The sequence below is a fragment of the Serpula lacrymans genome (assembly GCF_000218685.1).
Source record: "Serpula lacrymans var. lacrymans S7.9 unplaced genomic scaffold SERLAscaffold_2, whole genome shotgun sequence".
Taxonomy (NCBI): domain Eukaryota; kingdom Fungi; phylum Basidiomycota; class Agaricomycetes; order Boletales; family Serpulaceae; genus Serpula; species Serpula lacrymans.
In genome coordinates, this window is record NW_006763291.1 from 3267411 (window position 1) to 3290017 (window position 22607).

Sequence of the window (22607 nt, forward strand, 5' to 3'; positions counted from 1 at the left end):
TGGAGTCCCAGGTTCAAGCCCTGGCCAATGCATGTTTTCTCATACTATAAACAAATGTCATACTTTGTCAGAATTGACCTTCTTGGTCATAATATACCCTATAATGCCTGATACGCCGAGTAAAGGACCTGGCTCATGCTATCAGGCCAATATTTGCTTTCATTCTGACCAGTGTGACTTCTCTAGTCGACCACATCATCGTGTTCATGCTATTTCCATTGATATGGGCAATGATCATGATCACGCTGATCAGCCTGCATCAGTAAAGTGTCAAATTTCTTGACGGAACTTGGTCACGCTTTGCTGACTTTCAAGACTATGTTCAAGAAATATAAGGAATTAAAGCTCTATCAAGTGAACAAGAAAGCGAGCCAATTCACCTTCAACTTCATTTAGACACGTAGGCTGGTCTAAGTAGAAGCATTCAGACATTTTGAGCAAAGTGTTATCCAAGCGTGGTCCAAGTACATGAAGTATAAAATCAAGTTTGACAAGTTATGAATCATCCTTGGCTAAGTCCGAAGGCATGATGGTCTATATATTTATTAATGTAGAACGTAGGAAATTTATCTAGTGAGTTAGTGAAATCAATGTCAGATGGGATGAACTGATGACCATAATCGCTGAATACAGGCATGAGATGTGCACTACGAAAGATACAGTCTAAATGAATAATTTCGAGACTGGGTGATCCATCGTCATTTGTATCAGGCTGGACCTTCCACAACCCAGTGAGTTCATCAGGCTCATCCAGAATATGAGAGAACCACTGTATAAGAGCACATGGATAAGTAGTATTATCATGTGAGAAAGAAAGGAATGCAAAAATGCGAACGACATCGAGTCCTCGGATTCCTGGAATTGAAGGATCGCGCTCGACAAAAGCACAGTCGTAACAAGCCGCATGCTTTTGCCACAAAGGCGTGGCACGAATTGTTTCTTGGCGCATACCACCAATTCCACTGCAGTCGCTTGGTGCATAGAAATATGCGACTGCCGAGTGCGTCGCAACTACCCTCGGATTGAACATGGGGCATTGGTGCAGGGGTATATTAAAGGCTGAGGGCGCAACATGGTCGTTCATGTGCGCTTGGCTGTAAAGGAAGCGCCGGAGTAACTCAACAAGGCGGGGTTGGTTGAGCTGCACACTGAGTTTGTGGCAGTTTGTTGAATATTGACGCACTAAAAAGATAGCCATCAGTATAATATACATGTAAATAGCAGTGAAATAAAATGTACAACGGCGAACCGATGGTTTGACATAGCCAGGTGTCAATGGACCTGGGACCGGCCCACTATCCCCGTTGTTGTTGTCTTCGGTGTTGTGGTGCTCCACTCTTGTATCCAGAGCTCTTGTAGCCTCCATTGCATCATTGTGATAATTCTTTACATAGTCTAGGATACTGCCTGAAAGCATCCCACGGGCTGTAAAGTCCACCCTAGAGACCGCAAGTTTGTCGAGCCTCTGGTTAATCAGCAACATCTGACCAAGTGCTTCAAATCTGCTTGACCGGCGCCATGGTTCTTTTACAGCCGTAATGAGTCATGATTCCGTTATTGACGAACAGAGGCCGTTTGGAGACCCAAACATTTGAATGAGCCATGGATAATGTTGTAGTGAATGCTGTCGTGGGAGAGAGAACCCTGTTGGTCGGACACCTAGTGTCTCAAAAATGGTGCGGCTGTGGTGGAAATCCTTGACGACATCTTGCACTTTCTGGATGGTGCTGTCACTGTGAGTATCGTGCCGTACCAAGTAACAGAAGTCGAGAAAAGCCTGGAATGTGCGTATTATGTCTGGGGGGACATGCCCTTCAATAGCGGGGAGGTACACCTTCATGAGAGCCTTTGAATCGTCGCCGGTCCACTGCTTGAATCCACGGCCTTGAGGAAATCGTTGAAGGCCAGGAAATGAGGGAACTGCTGCAATCTGTCGGTCAATGTCATCCGAAATCTCGTCAGCCCGCTTCTTGCTGTATGTTAGATGGAGGTAATCCTCTACCCAAGTCACAAGGTGATCCTTAAAAGTACCTTTGATGACTTGGTGAAGAAGATCAGGAGCCAGAATTTCATGTATGTCGGCACGAGGGAAATCATGTGTGAATGGCTGTTTGAGTGTGGGTTGGTGAACAAGAAAAAACAGGATTCGTTCGAATGTAAAAGGGTTGGTGTATGAGAAAGAACAAAATTTGTTTGAATGTAAAAGGGTTGGTGTATGATAAAGAACAGGATTTGTTCGAATGTAAAAGACTCACTACTATGTCGCTAACAATACCATATTGGTCCCACAAAACCACTGGACTGAGGAAGTTTGCAAGAACCTCTGTGTGATCTTCTGAGCGCCGACCACCTTCGCCATCAAGATTGTTAGGCCAGGCAATACAGCTATGAGAATCAGATATTAGTCTGAATAGTACCGTATAAGAAAGCCACTTACCGAGGACACCACCCTTGAACTATACATGCAAGAAGAGCCTGCTCCGGATAATCAGCTATGTATGGACCAATACCATAGATAACACGCCTAAAATGCATGTCAGCGCATCGTAGAACCTCCGGAACTAGCATCCCGGGTTTGAGATATTGAAGAATGCGAGCCAGGGAGGTGTGGAATAACTGTCGGCGAAACTTGCGAAACTTGACATCATTTGCATACTTCTTCTCAGCTGAAAAGGTGTTAGCTTTAGTATACGCAAAGAAAAAATATTGTTGAATAGAACAAACTCTTTGGAATGGCCAGAAAGCCCAGCAATGCAACAGCATTCCTGTGTGCTCGTCGGACATTATTGTGAACGTTTCCAATGGATATATACACTGGATAATATTCATTTTGGCCTGTCGCAACTGACACTGTGGTCTTATCGCTGCCTAGAATAACGGGCACGAATGATGAGCCATGGGTTGTTGGATCCACGGAGATCTTGTCGGCCTGCTTCCAGGCCCACTCCCCTGACATGAAGTCTTTATATTCTCGCTCTCCCTTCTTGCTAAACTTCCGGTAAGGCATGAAATTGGTTTCACCACAGAAGTCTCGATTAGATAGCATGTTTTGAATGATGGCAAGTGAACTCCTAAACCAAACATCAAATTCCTGTTTCATCCACTCTGAGGGGTCTTCTTCGGGAAGCTTGCCATTATATGAGAGAGAGAAAGACTCCCATGGCATGTCACTGCTGGAAGTTGAGTCAATTACTCGGTACAAGTCGTCCTTGTTTGCAAAAGGGACATCTTCATCAGCCAGACCATTTTTGATGAACGAGGCCCTCCACAGATCTACAAGGGCATTAATATCTCCCCCAGACATCTGTACCTTTTTGTAGATGAGTTCCGCCGTCTCAAACTCAACACGATCCCGGTATGGGGACCAATCATTGGTTGACGGGGTTTCGGGTAGTACAGGTTTTGCTCCAGGAGGTAGAAAGTTCCCGTTTTCATCACAAGGCCGTCCTGTGAGTTTTCAGCAGGAATAATGCCCATTAGAAAACATAGACAACATACCATCTAGAAAAGGATGGTATTCAATCTCACATTGAGCCTGATCTTCTAATGGCTCATTGGATAGCGGATTTTCTTGCTCATCCTGTCCGTCAAATGGTTCGAAGTTGCTTTCTAGTTCGTTTTCAGCTGGTGGTGAAAGTGCTGGGTGCTCAGGAGGAAGTGGATGGCTGGGGGCGCTGACATGACAAGAGCGCACATGTTTTTTCAAACCGGAGACACTGCGAAACCAGCGGTTGCACTGAGAATTCTCGCAGGGTATAGTTAAGCTGCTGTGGTGTGGCCGGGCGGGTTTGTGATGATATATCTGGGGAGGCATTGTTGTTCAAGTCTACTAGTAAAGAACGTAAGAGCAATCATACTATGTGTGAGAAAGCTTTAGTTCCGAAGTAACACAGAAAATTTCATTTGAAAATTACCTACTATTAGTCCTGAACTCCATTTTCTCTCTTCCACGTAAAGCTTTGTCCATCCATCTTCCCCCCATGTCTCGCCCAGTAACTCGTGCTAAAAATGCCCATCAACACCCCGGGAAAATTCTACTTGACCTGGAACCAAAATGTCGTTCTCGAGCAGAGGTAGTGCAAGAGAAAGAACAGTTTGAACTCACCAAAAAGGAGTTGGTGCAAGCTATGAAGCTTGGTCTTGCTGCTGCAGCAAAGGTTGAAAATAAAAATGCCAGAGAAGACATAGAAGACAATATACCTATGCTCCCTCCCTCTCAACGGCGCCAGGTAAGTAAGAAAGACAGCCCTGTCATCAAGGATGGCAGGGAAGATTCTGTGGCACCTATTCCTTCCCAGTGGCGCCAGTCCCGTCTTGCATGCCGTAAAAGCAGCCTGAAGGTCATCCCAGATAGCGAGGATGAAGAAGAATCAGTAGGCAGCAAAGAGAGCAAAAAAGACGAACAAGGTATGATGTGTTCTTCTCAGCTGGACTTTCAAACCAATGATGGAGTTGATGAAGGAATTGATGATAGAGACATTGATATGATGTGTTCTTCTCAGCTGGACTTCCAAGCTGATGATGGAGTTGATGGAGGAATTGATGATGGAGCTGATGATGGAGACAACAATGGAGGTTTGGAAGAGAGTGACATAGAGGAGCTCGTCCCCAAGAAAAAGAAGAAAGCAGGCAACAACTCAGGCATTCGAGGTGCCATTGTAGCCTTAAGGCAACAAGGAAGTGCAGCTTCCGACCTGACGCTGGCTAAGCCCCAATATGGTGCGCAAAGACCACGTGGAAGGTCAGCACATTTCTTCTTTCATCTGATCTCTACAGAATGACTGATCAACTGCTTTGCCTCAACGAAATAACTCTATTTTTCTACCAACGCCTCAATTCAAATGTGTCGGATCCATCCTATAGCAAATCTGTAGGCATTAATTCATGGAGAAAAAATGTTCACAAGCCAAACTATGCTACAACAAACGAAGCAGATGAATTCAGCACAAACTCGCAGGACGTTTCATCACTCTTTCCCATCACTACAGACTCCACTGCTTGCACATCTCATCCGAACAACAAGAAACGGGTGCTCTCTTCACAATCCACATCAAATACGTGGTCAGCTACAAATGAAGGCACTGGTATTGGATATCGGGCGGGTGGACTTGAGGATGAAGTTGAGATAGAAGAGTACATAGAGGCTGTTAAGGGAAAGTGTACCATAAGCACTGTGAGTTAACCGTTCAAGTTTGTTTTTTACTGACCTTATTCTTCTCTAGAACCTCGTTAAATTTCGAGATGGTGTTAAGCCTCCCTTAAAGCGCATCAAAGTTGAACATCCGACAAAAATCACAAACTCTGACCTCCCGGAGGGTTGCATGGAGGGTGGCCGTTGGCGCAACACTTTTATCACAATGTATGAGAAGTGGGTTGGGACCTGCGAGAATCCCTGGAACATTAGTGACACCAAGGCAATCTGGGCCATGCAACTGGCCTGGGATGCTATCTATCCCAACATTCGCCACGCTATCACTGTACAAGACCCTGTCTATCTTGTGGTGAGTTTTATTTTGTCTTTTGTCTTGTTATTTCTTTCACTAGCTCTTAGGCCTCTCAACGTCTTTCAGAATGGCGAAGTGGTTTTGGTTCTACTGCCATGGCCATGGTGGAGCACTTCTTTGAATCTGATCCCGCTTACACAACTTATCACGCCCGTCAAGAATTTGCTAGTGAAGTTCTCACTGGTTTTGCATACCTCTACGAAGAAATAGGGGATGATCCCTCGGTATGTGGTCTCATAATACATCATATTTGGCTCACATTTTGTTTTTAGGGATTTTGTGGTCTCTTTTGGTCGCCGTTTGTCCTGCAAACATTTGCGGCCCACCTTGCGGCAGTTAACACATCTATTGATGTTGAGGTATTGCAAGCTGACAGTGTGCATAGTAATGCCACAGACACTAAGAAGTATCCACCGGTAGGGGCCCTAGCGATGAGCGCAGCAGCCGTGAGTACAAAACCAGCATCATTTCGAGGTCTCTACTAAAGCCTGAATATAGGTTGAACGTGCATTTACTATGTGGGCTGAGAGAAAAATCACCTGGGACCCGCCAGTAACGCAATCCCAAGTAGGTTCCGTAGCTCGGAAAGTCAAGCCGGTTCGAGAGCTCAACAGGGCTACTGGCAAAACAACCGGTAGCCATGCGGCGTTCTCTGACACGAACTGGGGCGAGGCTACTCGCTATTATGCTACATCAATCAAAGCACTCAAACAAGAGACGATGGACGACATAGTGGCAAAAGCAAGCACCTACATTGTTGGAAAAGGACGCTCTAAACAGCCGGCCACAAGTACAGATGGAGGTGCTGACCCTCGAGCCCGTCTAGCTGATGTTTAGGCTGTGTAAGTGTTCCTTGTATGTGTGCCCTCGCATTCATGCTCATTACAGGTTTTTTGCGTTGGGGTGCATAGATGATCAAATACATTTAGTGTTTTCCCCAGCTATCATGAATTCCTTGTAGACTCTTTCCACATCCCTGCTCAGTTTGTTTTGGTGATAATTGTGTCTTGAATTGTGTTTCGTCTTTTACAACTCGGAGCACTGACTTTTTCTTATTCTCATTTAATGCTACTTGTTCCGGTTCTCGAAAATATCTTGCTTTCATCTTAGGAGTTACTTCTTAATGCCTTAATAAAAATTCAAGAGTTGTTCAAGTTTGTTCAAAGTAGTACTCAGTGAGATTCAAGAAATTGAGTGTCCTTAATCAAACTTTTCTCGTCTTGAAAATCCATAGGTCCCTTGGCACCAAACCGATCTTAATCACTCTTAAAATCGTTTTAAGCTGAGTTAAGGTCTTCAAAGAAAGTTGACATTTTACTGATGCTGGTCTAGAAGGGGCATTTCTGATGACACCTGAAAAGACCTTGTTGCAGCCTTTTGCAGGTACGTCACTCAAACTCATGATGGCCTTACTGGGACCTATCAGGCCTTATACGCAAACATGGATTTTTCCGACAATTGTTATTACTGTTAAACCATCTCAAGCTACAGCCACTTTGATGGCATATCAACTCCTCCTGATAATGAAAATTTCTCCCCGTTTTCCTGATGTATCTACCAGCCACAAAGAGCTATGCTAACGCTCATACATCGGTGATAGAGCCAGGTGGACACCCTTCTTTCAACTCGTACCTATCTGATAATTGTGAGTTATGGAAGGCGCAGTGTTCAACAGCTTTCTGGAGATGAATCTCTGATCTCAGAAGGTAGATTCAAACAACAGAATAAGAAAAATTTCCCAAACACGGTTGACAGCCTTCATTCTTATTTTTTTGGTTACGGTGCAGCCCTAATGAAACCCACTCTATATCATTTCATCACACGCATCATGTGCAGAGCCCTCTTTATCATGATATCCAGCTGAGGTATATATCAAAAGAACTCGACACAAAGTCTTTATATACAGTGCCAATAAGCAGGTTCTCTGTCTCTAAACAATGTCTATCCCAATCATACCTTCTTCAATGCCCTCGTTCGAGGATTCTTTCGGTGAGTCCAATTTGCTGCGTAGAATGACCAATGATAAATTCTACTTGCAGGCCCTGCACTTGTTGGTTCATGGCTAGCAATGGGTTTGTATGGACTTACGACGACACAGGCATGTACCCGCAATTCCAATCCTTAGGTTCCTAGTCGGCTCACAGGACCACAGGCATACATTTATTGGATTCACTATCCAAAAGATAGTGCGTGGACAAAAACATTGGTGTGTTTGCCTGTATAAATGCCTCACAAATATCTGAGGTCGATGTCAACTTCATTTTTAGGTTGTATTTCTCTGGTATGGTCTAGCTGACAAATGATGGCGGTTTGACCTGAACATGTTCTAACGGCAGGGTTCTGAGCACAGTGCATTCTGTTTCATGTTTGAAAGCTTTCCCTTTACTTGTGAATCGTTGGTCTAACTCCTTTTTTTAGTGTCCCACCATACTTATCTCCACATGGTTAGTCCTCGGTACCGTCTATTCATTCTGGGTTATTGTCGCTAATCTCTTGCGTTGCCAGGTAAAAGTAGAGTCAGACATTCTACTAGCTTTCAATAACACATGGTATGTCATAATATGAATGTATCTTCTCTAGGTCTATTTCTTGACTCCGATCATGATCTATATACAGGTCATTGAAGGTATGTATTCTAATAAATAAGAAAATCAATCACTAAAGTTATGCCATAGGCGACTGTTCTTTTATATGTAAGGGCAGCCATGGTTTGTCGAGTCAAGCTATGGCTAATCAACTGATTTTTTCCTTCTTTCGAGATCATATCATACATCACCATTACGGCGTAAGGACTATCATACACAAAAATTCCTCATTTCTCATTTCATTTTTAGTTACTACATGAAGATGATTTTCCAATGTGTGCATTTTTCAAGGATCATTCATTTCGCATGCTCATCTCAACCATAGTAAGCAGTGACTGGTTTCGCTGGTGGCTGATTGGAATACTTGTTTGTTTTCCTGTTTTTCTTATCGAACAATCTGACCTGTTTTCCCAACCCACCAGGCGCTCCCTTCTTTGTCTTTTATTGGTTAGCATGAGCTTCCTCCAATCTGTATTTTTCTTGCTAATCAGAAACTTTGTCACAAAACACAGCTTTTGGATTAGGTTCGTAGATCTCGCTCTTTCGAAAACATTTGGTTTTATACATTCAAAATGTATGCAGACACTAGTGTTCGTGTGTGCGTATATTTCCCTCTTCAAAAAGATATACAACATCGACATTGCGGATAGGATCCAATCACCAACGCTCATGATCTTACCGGAAATTGCTGTAAGACCATATCTCAAGATTCCATCGCTTAGGGCACTTAAATCCTTGCAACAGCACGGTACAATAATGCCCGCCTTTGCATTCCAATGCGTTTCAGATGGATCAATCACAATATCTTTGTGCTTACTTTTGTACCGGAAACGGACTGGTTTCCACAGGTAGACATCGTTTTACTTCCTCCTTTGTGGAAACACATAGTAATGGCTCAAACAGGACTCGTCACATCCTAAACAATTTGATAATCTATGCCGCAAGCAGAGGCTTGATAACTTTGTGCGTAGTTCAGTCTCTCTCCAATGCTGCAGAATTTCATTATTTGCTACTAGAATGGTCACCCTTGTCATGGTCCTTGCGGTATGCCTTCCGCCTTGTTTTATTTCCCTTTTTTCCTCACGAGAATCGCCAGATTGCTATTAACCCTAATCAACTGTGGTATAGTGCGGCTCAATTCGCTTTAGTTGGCCTCTACACAAATTCTCTCATGACCATGTTGAACACAAGGCAGCCATCGTATATTACGGAGGCGTCGCCTATTAAACATAGCATGAACCAGAAGTCTCACTTTGGTACGCCCGGTAATGGTAAGAATAACACTATGAACGTTGTCGGAAATAAGCCTGCAAATGTGGAGTTCATCGCGCTTGATGAGATTGGAAGTTATAATGGGGGTGATAAGGTGGGCTATTTTGGTTAACTGAAAACTGCTTGGTCGCAACTGACTGTATTGGTGTCGTAGTCGAACGGAGTGAAGTCATTGGTGTGAATGACATCTAAGGGTGGTATTGGCCCGACTATAGTTCCGTAAAAAAAATTGTATTCTGTCTTGTCCAACATGTACTATCACTCAAATCTGCTCCTGACAGTAATTTATTTTTTGAAGCTTCTATACTATTTGAATCCTTGGGTAGAAAAGACACAGATACTGAAGTATCTCAACATGCATATATTAATATACACTTAAGCTAAGCAATATGGCGCTGGAGTTATACACGTTACACCTCTAAAAATCATACTGTCAACTTTTCTTGACTCTTTTCGACCGTCCAGCTGATGTTTTAACCTGCTTCCTTTCTTCCTCTTTAATGTGTTCTTCTGCCTCTACGACACGTTCCTCCACTTCGTCCGCTTTTACACCTTTGTGTTCTTTCAGCCACTCTTTCAAGGGGCAACTGCCTTTCCCATCTTTTTTGCAACCTGAGCAAATACGACCGTGCTTGACCATCATGACATGCAATGCATATTTCAACTCGCCTGGTAAGGTCACGTCAAGGTGTGCCTGCGCTAACACTCGGTCTGCACTCTGGGGTACCCAGCCTAAAAGACGACTTAACCGATAAACATGGGTGTCGACAGCAAATGACTCTCTTCCAAGACAAAACGACAAAACACATGCAGCCGTCTTAGGTCCAACGCCATTGTAAGAGACAAGCTCTCGCATGGCTTCCTCGTCAGGGACATCCGCGAGATGCTGAAGGTTATAAGCGCCATGACGCTGTTTCACGCTCTCCAGTATGTCTTGTATTGTTTTAGCTTTCTTGTTCGCGAGGCCCCCGGATGCGATGGCTGCAACAACGTCCGGCCGTGCAGCTTTTGCAATAGCTGCGAAGTCATTCCTTCCGAAAGCGGTATCGAGGGAGTGTTTGGCACGCGTGCTGTTAGCTGAGGATGTATTCTGCGATAAGATAGTGCCGATGAGAGATTCTAGGACATTGGGTACGCTACCGCACGTTCTGGCAGCGTTCGCTGAAGGAGATGGCGCACGAAGGCGAGGTGCACCGCCCGGCGTATATTTAGCAAGAAGTTCGTGAATTTCAGTGGCTTCTGAGTTTGTTGGATGATGGAAGGATGGAAATGGAGATGCGGTAGTGTATGCAGAAAGTAGCTTCAGCTTCTTTGAAGCATGTGGAGATGACGGCCCAGCCTGAGCATTTGTGGACAGCGAGACTGGTACAACATTTGTCAAAGGTGTTATTGAACGTTTACGTTTTACTGCAGGCATGAAGGAATGTGCGTCAAGTCCGTAGAACGAGATGAATGTCGAATGCTGAAAAATAATGCAGTGCTCGCAGTAGTTACAAGACGGAAGTTGACGTCTATTAGAACCCACATTAATCATGTAGTCAATAAAACCTTAACCTTGATCTAGGTCTACGCGGGAGTTGCCGCAGTTTTTGCCTTGACAGCCTTGAGTTTCTTCTGAAACCCGAGTCGCTCCTCGAGGCGAAATACTTACATCTACTCTCTCTTTTTGTAACTACCATATTCAAGACCAAAGTACGAAAAGGACGCCATCGATATTTCTGTTTACCATCTGTTTACCAGATAAATGGTTATATTATGAACTGTCGTCGTGGACCAACACGAGCCAAATATTATATTTCAACCCAAGCTGTGGTAGGACCTGTCACACACAAAATGTTAGCGCTTACCAGTATATGCCGCTCATCATTCCCATCCACCATTCTTTAATGTTGAGCCTGATCACAAAGAGGATTGCGCCCAGTTTCAGCCCAAATGCTCGTCACAGGCTATTTGGGGCTCCATTTCTTCCAGTATGTGCTGTAGGTTTAAGTTGGACTATTTTTTTACCATCTCCATGGGTAGTCGAAGGGACAGGATTATTTCTTTCCTGAAGGAGGAACATTATTATTATGCTGCCTTCCAGATCTGAGGTGGGCGCCCACGGACCCACTGTGGCACAAACACATCGAACACTACAAGGCTAGGCGAGTTTCATATGGTCTCCTATATATTTTACGATCATTCCAAAATCCCTGGCGATGTCATTCATTCGTCGTCTGGCATGGCGCCCGCTGGTGCAAATTTATAATACAAGCCATCGAATCGATGTGTCCCGATTCCCGAGTCTATCTCGGTATGTTTGTAACCGCCGAGGATGATGAATGCCACTCCCCCATCAATAATGTTGAATCTTTACGGCTGATCATTTGGTCTTTTCTACTGGAACTCGTGACGTCATGGCCAACCGAAGGTGCGATGGAATGCTGCATGGCGTCTTGCTTCGTTACAACCAGAGCGTCGTAAACAAGAGCAGAGTCTGCGAATGTCTCACTACTGCGGGCAGACGTTCCATAAGCTGCATGCGCCTAACAAGACTGCGAGCTAACCGATATGCTTACTCAGCAGCAGAACCCGCCACTAGCGACTTTGCTTTGTCCTCAAGCTTCGTATTCGAAGGATGTCATTTAGATGTTTGGTCATTCTCCGTCACCATCATCGATTCAGCTTCAGGGGTGATGTAGACTTCTGAACGATATGGAATTGGCTTGAATGCGCCGTGGCCGCTGCTCGACAGATCCTCGCTATGCTCTTTGCTTTGTTCTGGTTTAACGAGGATACAGTCACCGATGGGCTCGCTAATGGCGTAAGGATACAATGCTGAACTTTTCCTGCGTTCCGACGAAATTAATAGAACAAGATCAGAAACCTTTGGTATCACCTAGTTCGATGCTGTAAGTCAGCCTAGCAGGAAGGCTACCCGCCCAAGTCTTTGTGCCTGGCCTCGTCCACCTTGCGGGTGCGATATCTAAAGCTGCGGCACCAACATCTCATGACTTCGAATCTGATCTCATATCACCACCTCGTGAGGAGAATTAATGAAATGGTTGGTCGTCTGCGACGGGTGGTCTACATGATCCTTGGGGGAGCCAGCAGCCTCCAGCTTGTCTGTCTGCGTCTGCCAGTGAGGAGTATTCCCCTGGATTTTCTGTTGTACTTTTGCCCGAGGATCAAACCTTATCATCGATGCGTATGGGGATAGGACCTTACAGACATTATCAACTCGCTGACGTTACACGTGTAACGTTATGCGGCTTCATTTCCTGCACCGTCGGGCAACCTTTGGGCTTCCTGGCCCACTGATCGCACCGTTACTAGCCCTAGTATAGTTGATGTGCACCAACATACTTAGTTTGCTGATGTAGCTGCATGTAGACGTATGTTTTCTGATGGCGCGTCGGGAGCCGCGTGTATACTGAACAGCAGCTCGACGACAACCAGTGAGTACCTGATCTGATCATCATCAGCGATGCATGCTTACTGTTGTTTCGATGATGCGTTCCTTGTTTATGCCACAGATACAGATACATTGGATTTTTCATGCCACCTTGGATCGTCGACTGTGCATGTACTGCTGTCAAGGCCGGTCATTATGTTGTTCCCCGTTGTAGAATACTCGGCCAAAGCTGTACCATGTCGATTTACTGTCAGTCCACGAGGCGCTGGCTGTCCATTTACCCCTGGATTTGTGCACTCCTGGAAGAGCCCGAACACGACATTACTAACTCATGCGCTCCATCGTGGCCATGCACGAAAATATTTTCGGTGAGACCTATCCACTCGTCTTCGATTGATTACATGCTATAAATGCATAGGATGCAATACCATCACCTGTACGTCTTGCAATTCAGAGTTGAATTTGATAGATATGTCAACTTTTTCTACAGTGTCATGCCTTGCTAGCCATTGTCTGCCAGGAAAGGTCATACATCGTCGTGAGATACATCATGCTTCCGGATCCTAATGGGTTAGTCGTACGCTATATGATAGCGTCCTGAGGCACAAGAGCTTCATTGGAGTCGACTGCATGAGTGCGAGGCGTCATTCTGTCAATATTTCTCAGATCGAGTCAGTCCGCTTCAAACAAAAGAGACCGTATTGCATGTTTCTGTAGGCTCAACTTTCATGTTTAGCCATCGTACTGTAGGAGCGGTCATACCAGTGTGAGATTGTGGAAGTCGCTCATAATTTCTTCCTGACGTTTCATCAGCCTAACTTCGGGATACATGCTGGCTATGCACTGCGATGTTCGGACGCAAAGAACCTCGCTTTGCTTTGCAAGTGCGAATTGATTTCGTGTCTTTCCGGAGTAAATCTATGTGAGTTGTTCGAATCTGAAGAAAAGTTTGTGTTGACGGCGTTTAGGACCTGTATATTCACTTCTTACGTTCAGCCATTGTGCGCCAGGAATGGACTGAATTCGTGTCTGCGTAAGATGTGACGATCAACAGTCATACTTGCCCCTGAATTTTGAATTGTGCACACCGTGTTACCCGCTGGCTATGCGCTGTGCTGCGAACATGATTAGTACCCGTAAACCCTTCGAAGCATGATCTGTGAGTGGTTGCTAGTATTCATGTATTGTGAGGCAGTGACTTATGAACGCAGTGTTATTTTTACCTACCAAGCAAGCTGCAACCTATTTACGTCTCGGAGGCTTCCGAAGCTGTGCCTTCTTGCTCATAGCCTCCCACCTGCCCCTCGTTCTCTCCTTTTTTGGAGTGTCATGTTCAAAAAAATTACCGTGATCAGCACTTCTTTCAAGTTCACGTTTTATCATCGCAGAAGTCAGAGTCAAGGCGACAGGATGGCTAAATTATGGTGAGTACCCATCAATAAAATGGTTTAACTGATCCCCATTGTTTGTCATGTATGATACAGCCCGGAGATTCAAACTTCCACATAGGTGCCGTGCCTCCAGGTTTTGGAATAGTACCTGTATCTTGATATTATCTGGGACCGAAGACGCGTCTCCACCGTCATCAAGCCAGTCAACTTGAAACAAAATATACACGCTATTGATTGTGACTCTGACTGTTCTACACGGCGACTAGCTTTCTGTCTTCTTCCGAGTTATCGTTACTACTGGAACAGCCCGTGTGCTTCCAATAGTTTTGCCTGGTGCTGTGCCTAATATTTCCACTTTGTCATTCGCAACTCTCCCTCATCTCACATGAAGTTCTCCGCGTGGAGAGGTGCAAACGTCCCATTGTCATCTGATCAGAATCTGGTTCTCTTTTACGCCACACCATATGGGAACAGTACTCTGGAGCAGTTACACACTGAGTCACATCTGATTCTATTATCACCTACCTTGCAAGTTTTCTGTAGTCTTATCGACAACTCTTTTCGCATTAAATGGAAGTAGGACTTCCAACCTTATGTGTCGTATAAACGGCAATTAAGTGTACGTTTCTGCATTGCTAGAGGTCTCTTATTTCTTTTCCAACGAACTATCATGAATACCCGCCTAGATATAGCACATGGGCTGTTGGATAAGGAAAGAAGCGAAGAACATGCTGACTTCGCGCCCGAGTCATTTTCCACATCAAGTATCTGCCTGTCCGAAGCTCATCCACCTGCCGTATCTGCCTCGCCGTTCGTAATCTCATTTCTGACTCGCACAGACATCTTTAATAGATCCCACCTCTCGCGGTGCCATGCAAATTAGGACATCATACCTTCCGTACTTCACGCCTCAAATCGCCTTCGATTTCGCCGCCGGGCATTTCGTATACACGTGTATTCCCACATCCTGCTGCCGACATGACCTTGCTCATTGTTCGCTGTTCTTGGCTTGCAGCGACTCTGGTTAGACATTTCCTGGGACTGGACTGGAGATATGACCCATGGAGATTCACGCTGATATGTGAAACGATATGCTGTCAGCCATTGTTCCAAGTATATGTCTAAGGAAGGACCTACCCTGCAGAATCTAGTATGACATGAATACACACGAAACGACGGTGGGTACCTCGCTTTTCGCATCACCCATATGAGTATACATTCAGTAGAACCACGGCCGTCCCATCATTCTTTTCATCCTGCGCCACATCAATGGAGTTGCTTTTCCTGCGCTGGAGTTGATTGCTTCTTCAGGTACATGGACGAGCTTACCTGCTTTCTCTAAGCTCCCCGTATCAAGTCGAATCGACAACGCAAACTGCGCATGGACCACCATATTGCCCGAACGGGAGTCTCAACGGCCCCCCTTTCCCCATTCACGTTTCCCATCATGGAGTTCCGGACATGGACGCAGGAAGGAAGGCCACAGGAACGAATCCAGACTCCCATATTGACACGGTGAGCTCGAGTCATTCCGTCATCTATCCCACACTTGCGAAATGGGCGTTTCTCCCTGCTGTCCGAGATACTGGGTCGCACATGCCCAGGTTGTCACCTGGCGATCTAAGCATGTGCAGGGTGCGAGATTGCTGGTCCTGTGATAGAGTATGGAATGATAACTTCTGTGACATCTTATCAGTATGTGAAGAGACTGAGGGTAGGAGGATCTTGTGCGCTGAGACTGAGTGGTGTCAGTAGTAATGTTCGCAGAGTGCCATACCTGGGATTTGTCCTGAAAGTGCTGGAACTGCAATGACGAGTCGTACGGTATATTATTTTTGCCTCAAGGCAAAAAGATATCGCTTACGATCACATTTGCACGAGTTTGACAGGGCTGTAGCCTTTCAGCAGAAACAGAGTAATGTATCAGACCATTCATAGCCCACACGGTCTGTCATTCATTGCCTGTGGTGCCTATGACCGAAGTGAGCTTCGAAGTAGCTATTGGTTGAGCAAAGCCTACGAAATTTTCGTATAGCACTGGTCTACTATGTCTTCCTTGATAAATACTGCCAGTGTGTCGCCCAGCCTCAGGGCATCATTGACATGCCATCACGGACAGTCTCGTGTGCTATCACCATATATATCCGGCTTGGCCCGTCCTCGCGGCGGTTTCGGCTGTCAGATCACGATCGGTCGATGTGAAATCAGCTTTTTGCCAGTGATCTGTGGGCTCAGCGCTCAGCACTGGGCTCTGCTTTATCTTTATCTTGCTTAGTTCCTGGCACCGTCAGCATCATCATTATCATCAGTGCCATCGAATGAATTGCCTCCCCGCTTTGTTCCATCGAACGAGAATGTAGGGGAGGAGTACAGGGCGGCCGCTCAATTCAATGACAGATATCAGTACGGATCATCATATCTCCTCCATATTTCTCCTTCTTAGTGTAGAGGACCCTAACTGTGTACACATCCCGGTTGCCAAATTACTGCACTTGGACCTTCGAGGAAAAAACTGGAACTCTCCATTGATCACGAAGCAGAGCAACCTGTCATAAGCTAATCACCTTCTCAGCTATAGCCACTTTGGGTGCTGGACACTAGCATGGATGTGTATTTGTGTATAGTGTATACCTCCTCCGACCGTCCGACGCTCGATGCTTGCGGTATAGCGCGGTATTGTTTGGACGGATGTTTCCAGCGCCTGGGGCTGATATTGGATGTTTGAATAAGGCTGGGATGTTATGAACTGATGGTACTTTTCCTGACGGTACGGAACGCAATGATTTCTGGCTGATAACGAAAAGATGGCAACTTGATACAACCGGTCCTATCACATTCCATAGCAATTGCATCATCGTTTGCGACACGAATACGCGAACCATTCACTTTTTGCGGACCGTAATACCTTCAGGTTTGAACATATGAGAGCAGAAATTCCTAGGAGCGCTGGCACGAAGCTGTGCACGCAATACGGCAACCCATGTCATCGGTATGATATGCCGATATGCCGGCACATGCGGGGTCAAAAAAATGTGGTCTATTTTTTTTGAATCCGGATTTGCTTCCGCCTTCGAGGAGGTACGGCACCAAATTTAAATATCGCATTTTTGGTTAGGATCGCGCCTCTTTTGCTACGCGCACTGGGTATGCTCCGGTAAACCAAACTACTTGCGCTCTCGTGCTGTACAACCTGCTCCATATCCTGCAGCCCATCAACAGTAGTTTTCTTATGTTTGTTTTTGACGGTATGATAGAACCTCGATCAGGTATGACGCACTGTGGGCTGTTGCCCGGTACCTGTGTAGTCAGCCCCTCGAGCGAATTCACACACACCTGTCCACTTACGACATACGGTCTCCCACCAAATTTATGTATTGACCGGCTTTCTAACCCTCGTGCGCAAGCTTTGCAAACATTTCCGCGGTCATAGATAAACGCATGGCAAAAAATAGCAGACCCATGTACGAGCGGGACGAACGGATCTAGGACTCGGAGGGGCGCACACGTGCAAAACAGATATGCCCAAATCGTCAGTAAACCCGCGCGATATACACCGTAAGAGTTTGGTCAACGTCCCTCCCACATACGCAGGTGACTGATTCGAATGCTTTTTACGAGAATGGTAGGACCGGAGAGACCGATATGCCAATCAGCACCGGAACGAGGTATGGCCGTGGTTCCAAGCGGTGCCTCATAGCAGAGCTACTGCGCGTGCGATCATCATCCGAGTAGAGGGAACGGATTCGACGGAACGAAAGGGATAGGAGGATACGTGCAAAGATGAGAGTAACGAGAGGAGCCTTTGCTTGACAAATAACCTGTGCTAGGCCAAAAATACGATGGCGTCATAGCGTCCTCTGCAACACAGTACATAAAATATGTCAAGCGCATCAAAGTGAACTCACAGGTGATGTGAGACTCATCGAGTGTGTGTGGACCTACGGTCCGATGCAACATGATCTCTGTCTATGTATTGAGCTCAACATTGTATAGCATTACGGCAAAACTCCACCCTTGGGCGCAATTGTAGGCGGAGGGGACCGTAGGGCACAAAATACACTGAAAATCGATAAGGGAAATGAAATCGATACCGGTGCGAAAGCGCATACCCCAGTTGGGCGTGGCAAAGCGGCGGCAATGTCCACGGGAGTGGTATTTTGAATGGGAGGTGCTGAGGAGGGCGGGAGAACACAGGCCTGATGCGCGTTCGGGGAGGCGCGCGAAGGCTACGGAAAGCAGTTCTAGTGGACGGTATTCTTGCCACCAGTGGAGGGACACGGACATGCCAAAAGCACGAGCGCACAGCCACAGGGCGTAGTATCCAGGTGTTTGAGCAGGAATTTCCTTTTTCTGCACCGATGACTCGTAGAGTCAAGTGATTAGTCCCATGAGATTTGGTGGCTCATTCCTGGTTGAGAAATGCGGACGAACGCATGGGTCATGTATGCCTGAAAGAGCAGTCTGAATAGGCCAGATCAGAGATAGAGCCCGATAGAGCCCTCAGATGGCATGCAAATCACGAATCGTCTGTAGATGTGGTATGCGAGGAAACATCGGGTGGACCATGCATGAAAAGCGCAAGTTCCGCGTAAGATGAACAGGGCTGGCCCAGTGCGCTGGTGCGTCGGCGGAGGGATGCAGATAAACTTTACTCGCATGCCGCGGGAAGCAAGACAATGCAGGCAGATTACGTGGGTATTTACTGTATTTACCGAGTCAGCACGAGATTTGTCGCAAATGGAATATTTCTGAGATAACAGCGGAGCCAGTACATAATTCCGGGGAAAGTAGCCGGAGCACTGGAGGCCGAAGAAGCAGTCAGACGGCGAAAAGACAATAATGCTCTGCTTGGCTGTGTTTGGTGACAGAATGGATGCTGGGCTGACATCAACACATCCCATCCCATATCTGGACATACGTCCCTCACAGATCCATTTTTGGATGAGACAATGAAAGAGAACCCGGCTGTGAGCTTACGAAACCAAGGCTCGTGCTTGGTTGGATGGGGAGGGAATTAGGTTCGACGGAACTTTCGACCCTTCCAAACTAATCGAAATTGATCGAGAGTATATAACAAGCCCTTCGTATTGTTTTCGCTTTTGTGCCCCACCAGCTCAATTGTTCTGCCCTGATCGCGCTTGTGAGACAAAGAAAACCATTCAGTAACTCGTTCTGCACCTGCGAAACCTCATTATCCCCCCCCTCATCCATCCATCCCATTCATCCCCTTTCCCAGAACGAGTTTGCTCACCTAGCAGCCATTGTTCTGTAGCTCGCCGACTGAACAATCATGCCTGCCCAACGCACTCGCGATACCCCTTCTCGATGTGAGCCATTCATCCTATATCCAGAAAACAAAGGTGATCTGCAAAAATACTGTCGCTGACCACTCACCTTCCCTCTAGCACTCGAAGTGACAACGGACACATTACAACCCCCGACCTTAGCCATCATTTCACCGACGCCGCGCGCCTTCACCTTCCCTATTAACAAAAACGAGACCACTCCTTTCTCTTCGCCTTCTTCCTCGCCCTTCGAGCCAGACCTCAGGACGCTTTGCACTCCCCCCACGCTCCTTCGCACTCTTTCACCCGTTTCTCCTTCATCGTCATCAATCGCATCATCGACATTCTTTTCATCATCATCGTCCGTTACGACTGTATCCACAAATCCAACATCTCCAGCATCCACGCACAAACGGCGCAAGTCGTCGATATGCAGCGATGTCGAACGTCGGCCTAAAAAGGGCGATGAGGACTATATCAAGCGACCAGAGAATGCGTTCATACTCTTCCGGAGAAAGTGCTGCGAAGATCGTCAGCTTGCACAAGAAGAGGCCGCGGCAATATCTCCCGTTGATGGGCCCACAAAGAAGCAGCGGCAAGCCGATCTGTCGAAGACGATCAGCCAACAGTGGAAAGCACTCTCACCTGAGGAACGCTTGTATTGGGAGGAGCTGGCAAAAGAGAAAAAGAAGGAGCATGAGGCGATGTATCCCAATTATGTATATCGCCCGCAGCGCACGAAGGATAGGAAGGGAAAGGCTGCGAAAGGGAAGAGAGGAGAGTACGAGCACGAGACCGATACGGAGAGCAATATCTCGTTCATGTTACCGCTCTCGCCACCGACTGCCACGAAGCATGGACGCTCAGCATCGGCTCCTACGCCACCTCTTGGACGACAGATGATCCAAATTCCCAGCCTTTACATGCCCTCTTGTCCGACCTCGCCGTCTTTGCTTCCAATGATAAGCCGGCGCTCTTCACATCCAGACCACTCGCTGGAATCGTCTACGTTGCAATTCGATTACGCGCCACCAAACGATAATAATCTAATGCCCCACGCGGCATTCACGCAGCAATGCAATATGCACTTTGCGTCTAGCATGAACGTGAGTAGTCCACATCTCCAGCGTTTGTCTTACTGTAGCTGATTGTCCTTCGTATGAGCAGTCCGAAGGGTTCTACCAAGGAATGTATGATCTATCAGCTCAGACACCTACAGCGGAAAAGAACAATCTGCCAATCTTACATCCTCTCACGATGCCGGATGGCAGTTCATTGCTCCGACCTTCTCAGCAGATCGCTTCACCGGCATCGTCTGTTACTTCTGGTTCTTCTGGGCCACCTTCGCCGCACTCAGGGCCATTCACACCACATGAAGCTCTACCAGCGGCAGCTTTCTCCTTCCACGAAGCTTCTCATGACCTTCAGAATACATCGTGCTCGCCCGACTCGCAATCAAACAATGCACATCTCGATATGCATCACGCTTATCCCGATTATGGATGGGATAGCACAGCGACTTGGGGCGGCAGTGGAGACATGCTGCTCAACGACGATTTCGATTTGAACTCGATCCCCGCAATTGAGCTTGGACTACCGAAATTTGGAGATGATATGTCGCAGCTCGTTGCGTCACTACCATCGACGTCCTACCATGTGGACTATCAGGATCCCTTTAACCATGCTCATCACTACGGCGATAATACCCAGAACCAAGAGCCATACGAGCAGCTGTTCGACCTGAGCGACATGATTGCGCACGGATTCTGATTACCCTACCGATGGATGCTGGCATCATCGGTCTGAACTCTTGCATGGACGCATGTACATTCCTATACTTGCTGCGCTGCCGTTACGATTTCAACTTCTCTTCTATCTTGTATTATTCTTGTTTATGTGGATATTGTTGTTGGATTAGTGTAGTGATAGCTTTTTGTTTATAGTCCCACTCACCTCATCTACGGATGGATCTCCCACAGCATTATGTTTTTTATGCTCACGCCCCACGAATCCCCCACCATCCATTTTCACTTCATGATACCTTGGTCACCCACCGCCACGCATATACCCCGGTTGTTGTAACTTTTTTCATTACTTATACGAGTTGTACGTACCGAGGTCAAGCGCAGCACAATCGATGTCTTTTAGACTGAACGTAAACTGATTGTATGCATTGAGTCGTGAAGTAACCACAGACGCGTCGAGACAAGACCTGACCCGCCTAAATCTAGACTGTCGAAACAAAACGGTCAACGCGACAGTGGAGCTTATCAGAAACTAATGAATGTTCTTGCCCATGCAGTGGAGTAAAACGCCACGAAACTTTACGTTCAATACGACCTGGTATAGTGGCCTAACCCGGAAATGAAAGAAGGTTGTGATAGGCCTCTTACGCCCATCAGGTGTACTTGATTGGATTATTTCCGCCTGATGTTCTTACGAGCGCTGATTCAGACTGATGTCTCGCTCTTCTGGTGCAATAATTGGTGAAGGACATGGTGGGGACAAAGAAAGAATGGTTACAACAAACCGCACGCTCTGGTTGACGGTTTCCACATTGCAGAATGACGTTGCCACAACTACCTTTTGCATTGTTCAGGGCAGGTGCGGTGAGGTGTGCACGTGACCGACGTGACGCGTATAGGTTACATGCTCCTCAAGTTTCCATGCAGTTCTGAGCCTTGTCTATGGCATCCATACTCCTGCGCCCTCGCTGCAGCAGACGTTGACCAGCTGCCTCAAACCTCAACGACAAACGTTACTCAAGCTTGTAATACTGGCGATGCTGTCAACTGCTGTCGTCTCCAAGCCAACATTGCTGGTGAGCTTTTGTACATGAAGTCCTTAGGTTTATATAAACGAACCAGTTGTGCGTGTTTGATATCATTACCATCATCGTCTAAGCTGACTGCACTAGTCAGTTTCACCTGACTCTTGGCTCCGCCTTCCTCATCCAGAGCGCCACAAAGTGCCAAATACCGCCTAGGTTATTCGCCTCTACAAGACCGTCCTTTACCTACGTGGATCGTGCGATTCATCTGGTCTTTAGGCCTAGCCTCATATCCACCGACTGAAATAAGGGCCTCATCCACTCTCGGGGTGAATAGGTGTCCCTCATAGCCCAAATTGAAAATATCCCAACGCCTTTGTTTGGCTTCTATCCGATTTCTAATCAC

The 22607-nt window shown here is 46.5% G+C and overlaps 9 protein-coding genes across 9 annotated transcripts; 6 read left to right on the forward strand and 3 right to left on the reverse strand.

The window, feature by feature from the left end:
- Positions 1-438: 438 nt before the first annotated feature.
- SERLADRAFT_445721 (uncharacterized protein) lies at positions 439-3814 on the reverse strand (the record flags this gene model as incomplete). Its single annotated transcript, XM_007314154.1, has 8 exons — positions 439-1182; positions 1240-1350; positions 1405-1505; positions 1563-2107; positions 2256-2385; positions 2438-2666; positions 2725-3447; positions 3499-3814. 8 exons carry the CDS (start codon positions 3812-3814, stop codon positions 503-505), a joined length of 2835 nt encoding a protein of 944 aa, XP_007314216.1.
- A 2121-nt stretch (positions 3815-5935) lies between these two features.
- Positions 5936-6663, forward strand: SERLADRAFT_445722 (uncharacterized protein; the record flags this gene model as incomplete). Its single annotated transcript, XM_007314155.1, has 3 exons — positions 5936-5950; positions 6003-6346; positions 6416-6663. The coding sequence occupies 2 exons, from the start codon at positions 5936-5938 to the stop codon at positions 6339-6341; spliced, it is 354 nt and encodes a 117-aa protein (XP_007314217.1).
- A 656-nt stretch (positions 6664-7319) lies between these two features.
- On the forward strand, positions 7320-8779 carry SERLADRAFT_445723 (uncharacterized protein; the record flags this gene model as incomplete). The annotated part of the gene is made up of 13 exons (XM_007314156.1): positions 7320-7493; positions 7544-7602; positions 7657-7710; positions 7772-7785; positions 7841-7869; positions 7923-7948; positions 8010-8053; positions 8121-8130; positions 8180-8289; positions 8339-8364; positions 8415-8455; positions 8512-8532; positions 8742-8779. The coding sequence occupies 9 exons, from the start codon at positions 7442-7444 to the stop codon at positions 8243-8245; spliced, it is 354 nt and encodes a 117-aa protein (XP_007314218.1).
- Positions 8780-9106: 327 nt separating this feature from the next.
- On the forward strand, positions 9107-9542 carry SERLADRAFT_433917 (uncharacterized protein; the record flags this gene model as incomplete). Its single annotated transcript, XM_007314157.1, has 3 exons — positions 9107-9133; positions 9186-9455; positions 9516-9542. 3 exons carry the CDS (start codon positions 9107-9109, stop codon positions 9540-9542), a joined length of 324 nt encoding a protein of 107 aa, XP_007314219.1.
- A 113-nt stretch (positions 9543-9655) lies between these two features.
- SERLADRAFT_458392 (uncharacterized protein) lies at positions 9656-11075 on the reverse strand (the record flags this gene model as incomplete). The annotated part of the gene is made up of 1 exon (XM_007314158.1): positions 9656-11075. One exon carries the CDS (start codon positions 10893-10895, stop codon positions 9795-9797), a length of 1101 nt encoding a protein of 366 aa, XP_007314220.1.
- Positions 11076-11184: 109 nt separating this feature from the next.
- On the forward strand, positions 11185-11661 carry SERLADRAFT_379597 (uncharacterized protein; the record flags this gene model as incomplete). Its single annotated transcript, XM_007314159.1, has 2 exons — positions 11185-11408; positions 11468-11661. Coding segments are annotated over 2 exons (175 nt in total), but the record flags the coding sequence as incomplete, so codon positions are not given.
- Positions 11662-12079: 418 nt separating this feature from the next.
- Positions 12080-12969, reverse strand: SERLADRAFT_458396 (uncharacterized protein; the record flags this gene model as incomplete). The annotated part of the gene is made up of 4 exons (XM_007314160.1): positions 12080-12189; positions 12240-12514; positions 12573-12798; positions 12865-12969. The coding sequence occupies 2 exons, from the start codon at positions 12898-12900 to the stop codon at positions 12679-12681; spliced, it is 156 nt and encodes a 51-aa protein (XP_007314222.1).
- Positions 12970-15425: 2456 nt separating this feature from the next.
- Positions 15426-16235, forward strand: SERLADRAFT_458397 (uncharacterized protein; the record flags this gene model as incomplete). The annotated part of the gene is made up of 1 exon (XM_007314161.1): positions 15426-16235. The coding sequence occupies one exon, from the start codon at positions 15608-15610 to the stop codon at positions 15899-15901; it is 294 nt and encodes a 97-aa protein (XP_007314223.1).
- A 3012-nt stretch (positions 16236-19247) lies between these two features.
- On the forward strand, positions 19248-21602 carry SERLADRAFT_458400 (uncharacterized protein; the record flags this gene model as incomplete). The annotated part of the gene is made up of 3 exons (XM_007314162.1): positions 19248-19473; positions 19552-20537; positions 20599-21602. 3 exons carry the CDS (start codon positions 19437-19439, stop codon positions 21199-21201), a joined length of 1626 nt encoding a protein of 541 aa, XP_007314224.1.
- Between the last annotated feature and the right edge of the window lie 1005 nt (positions 21603-22607).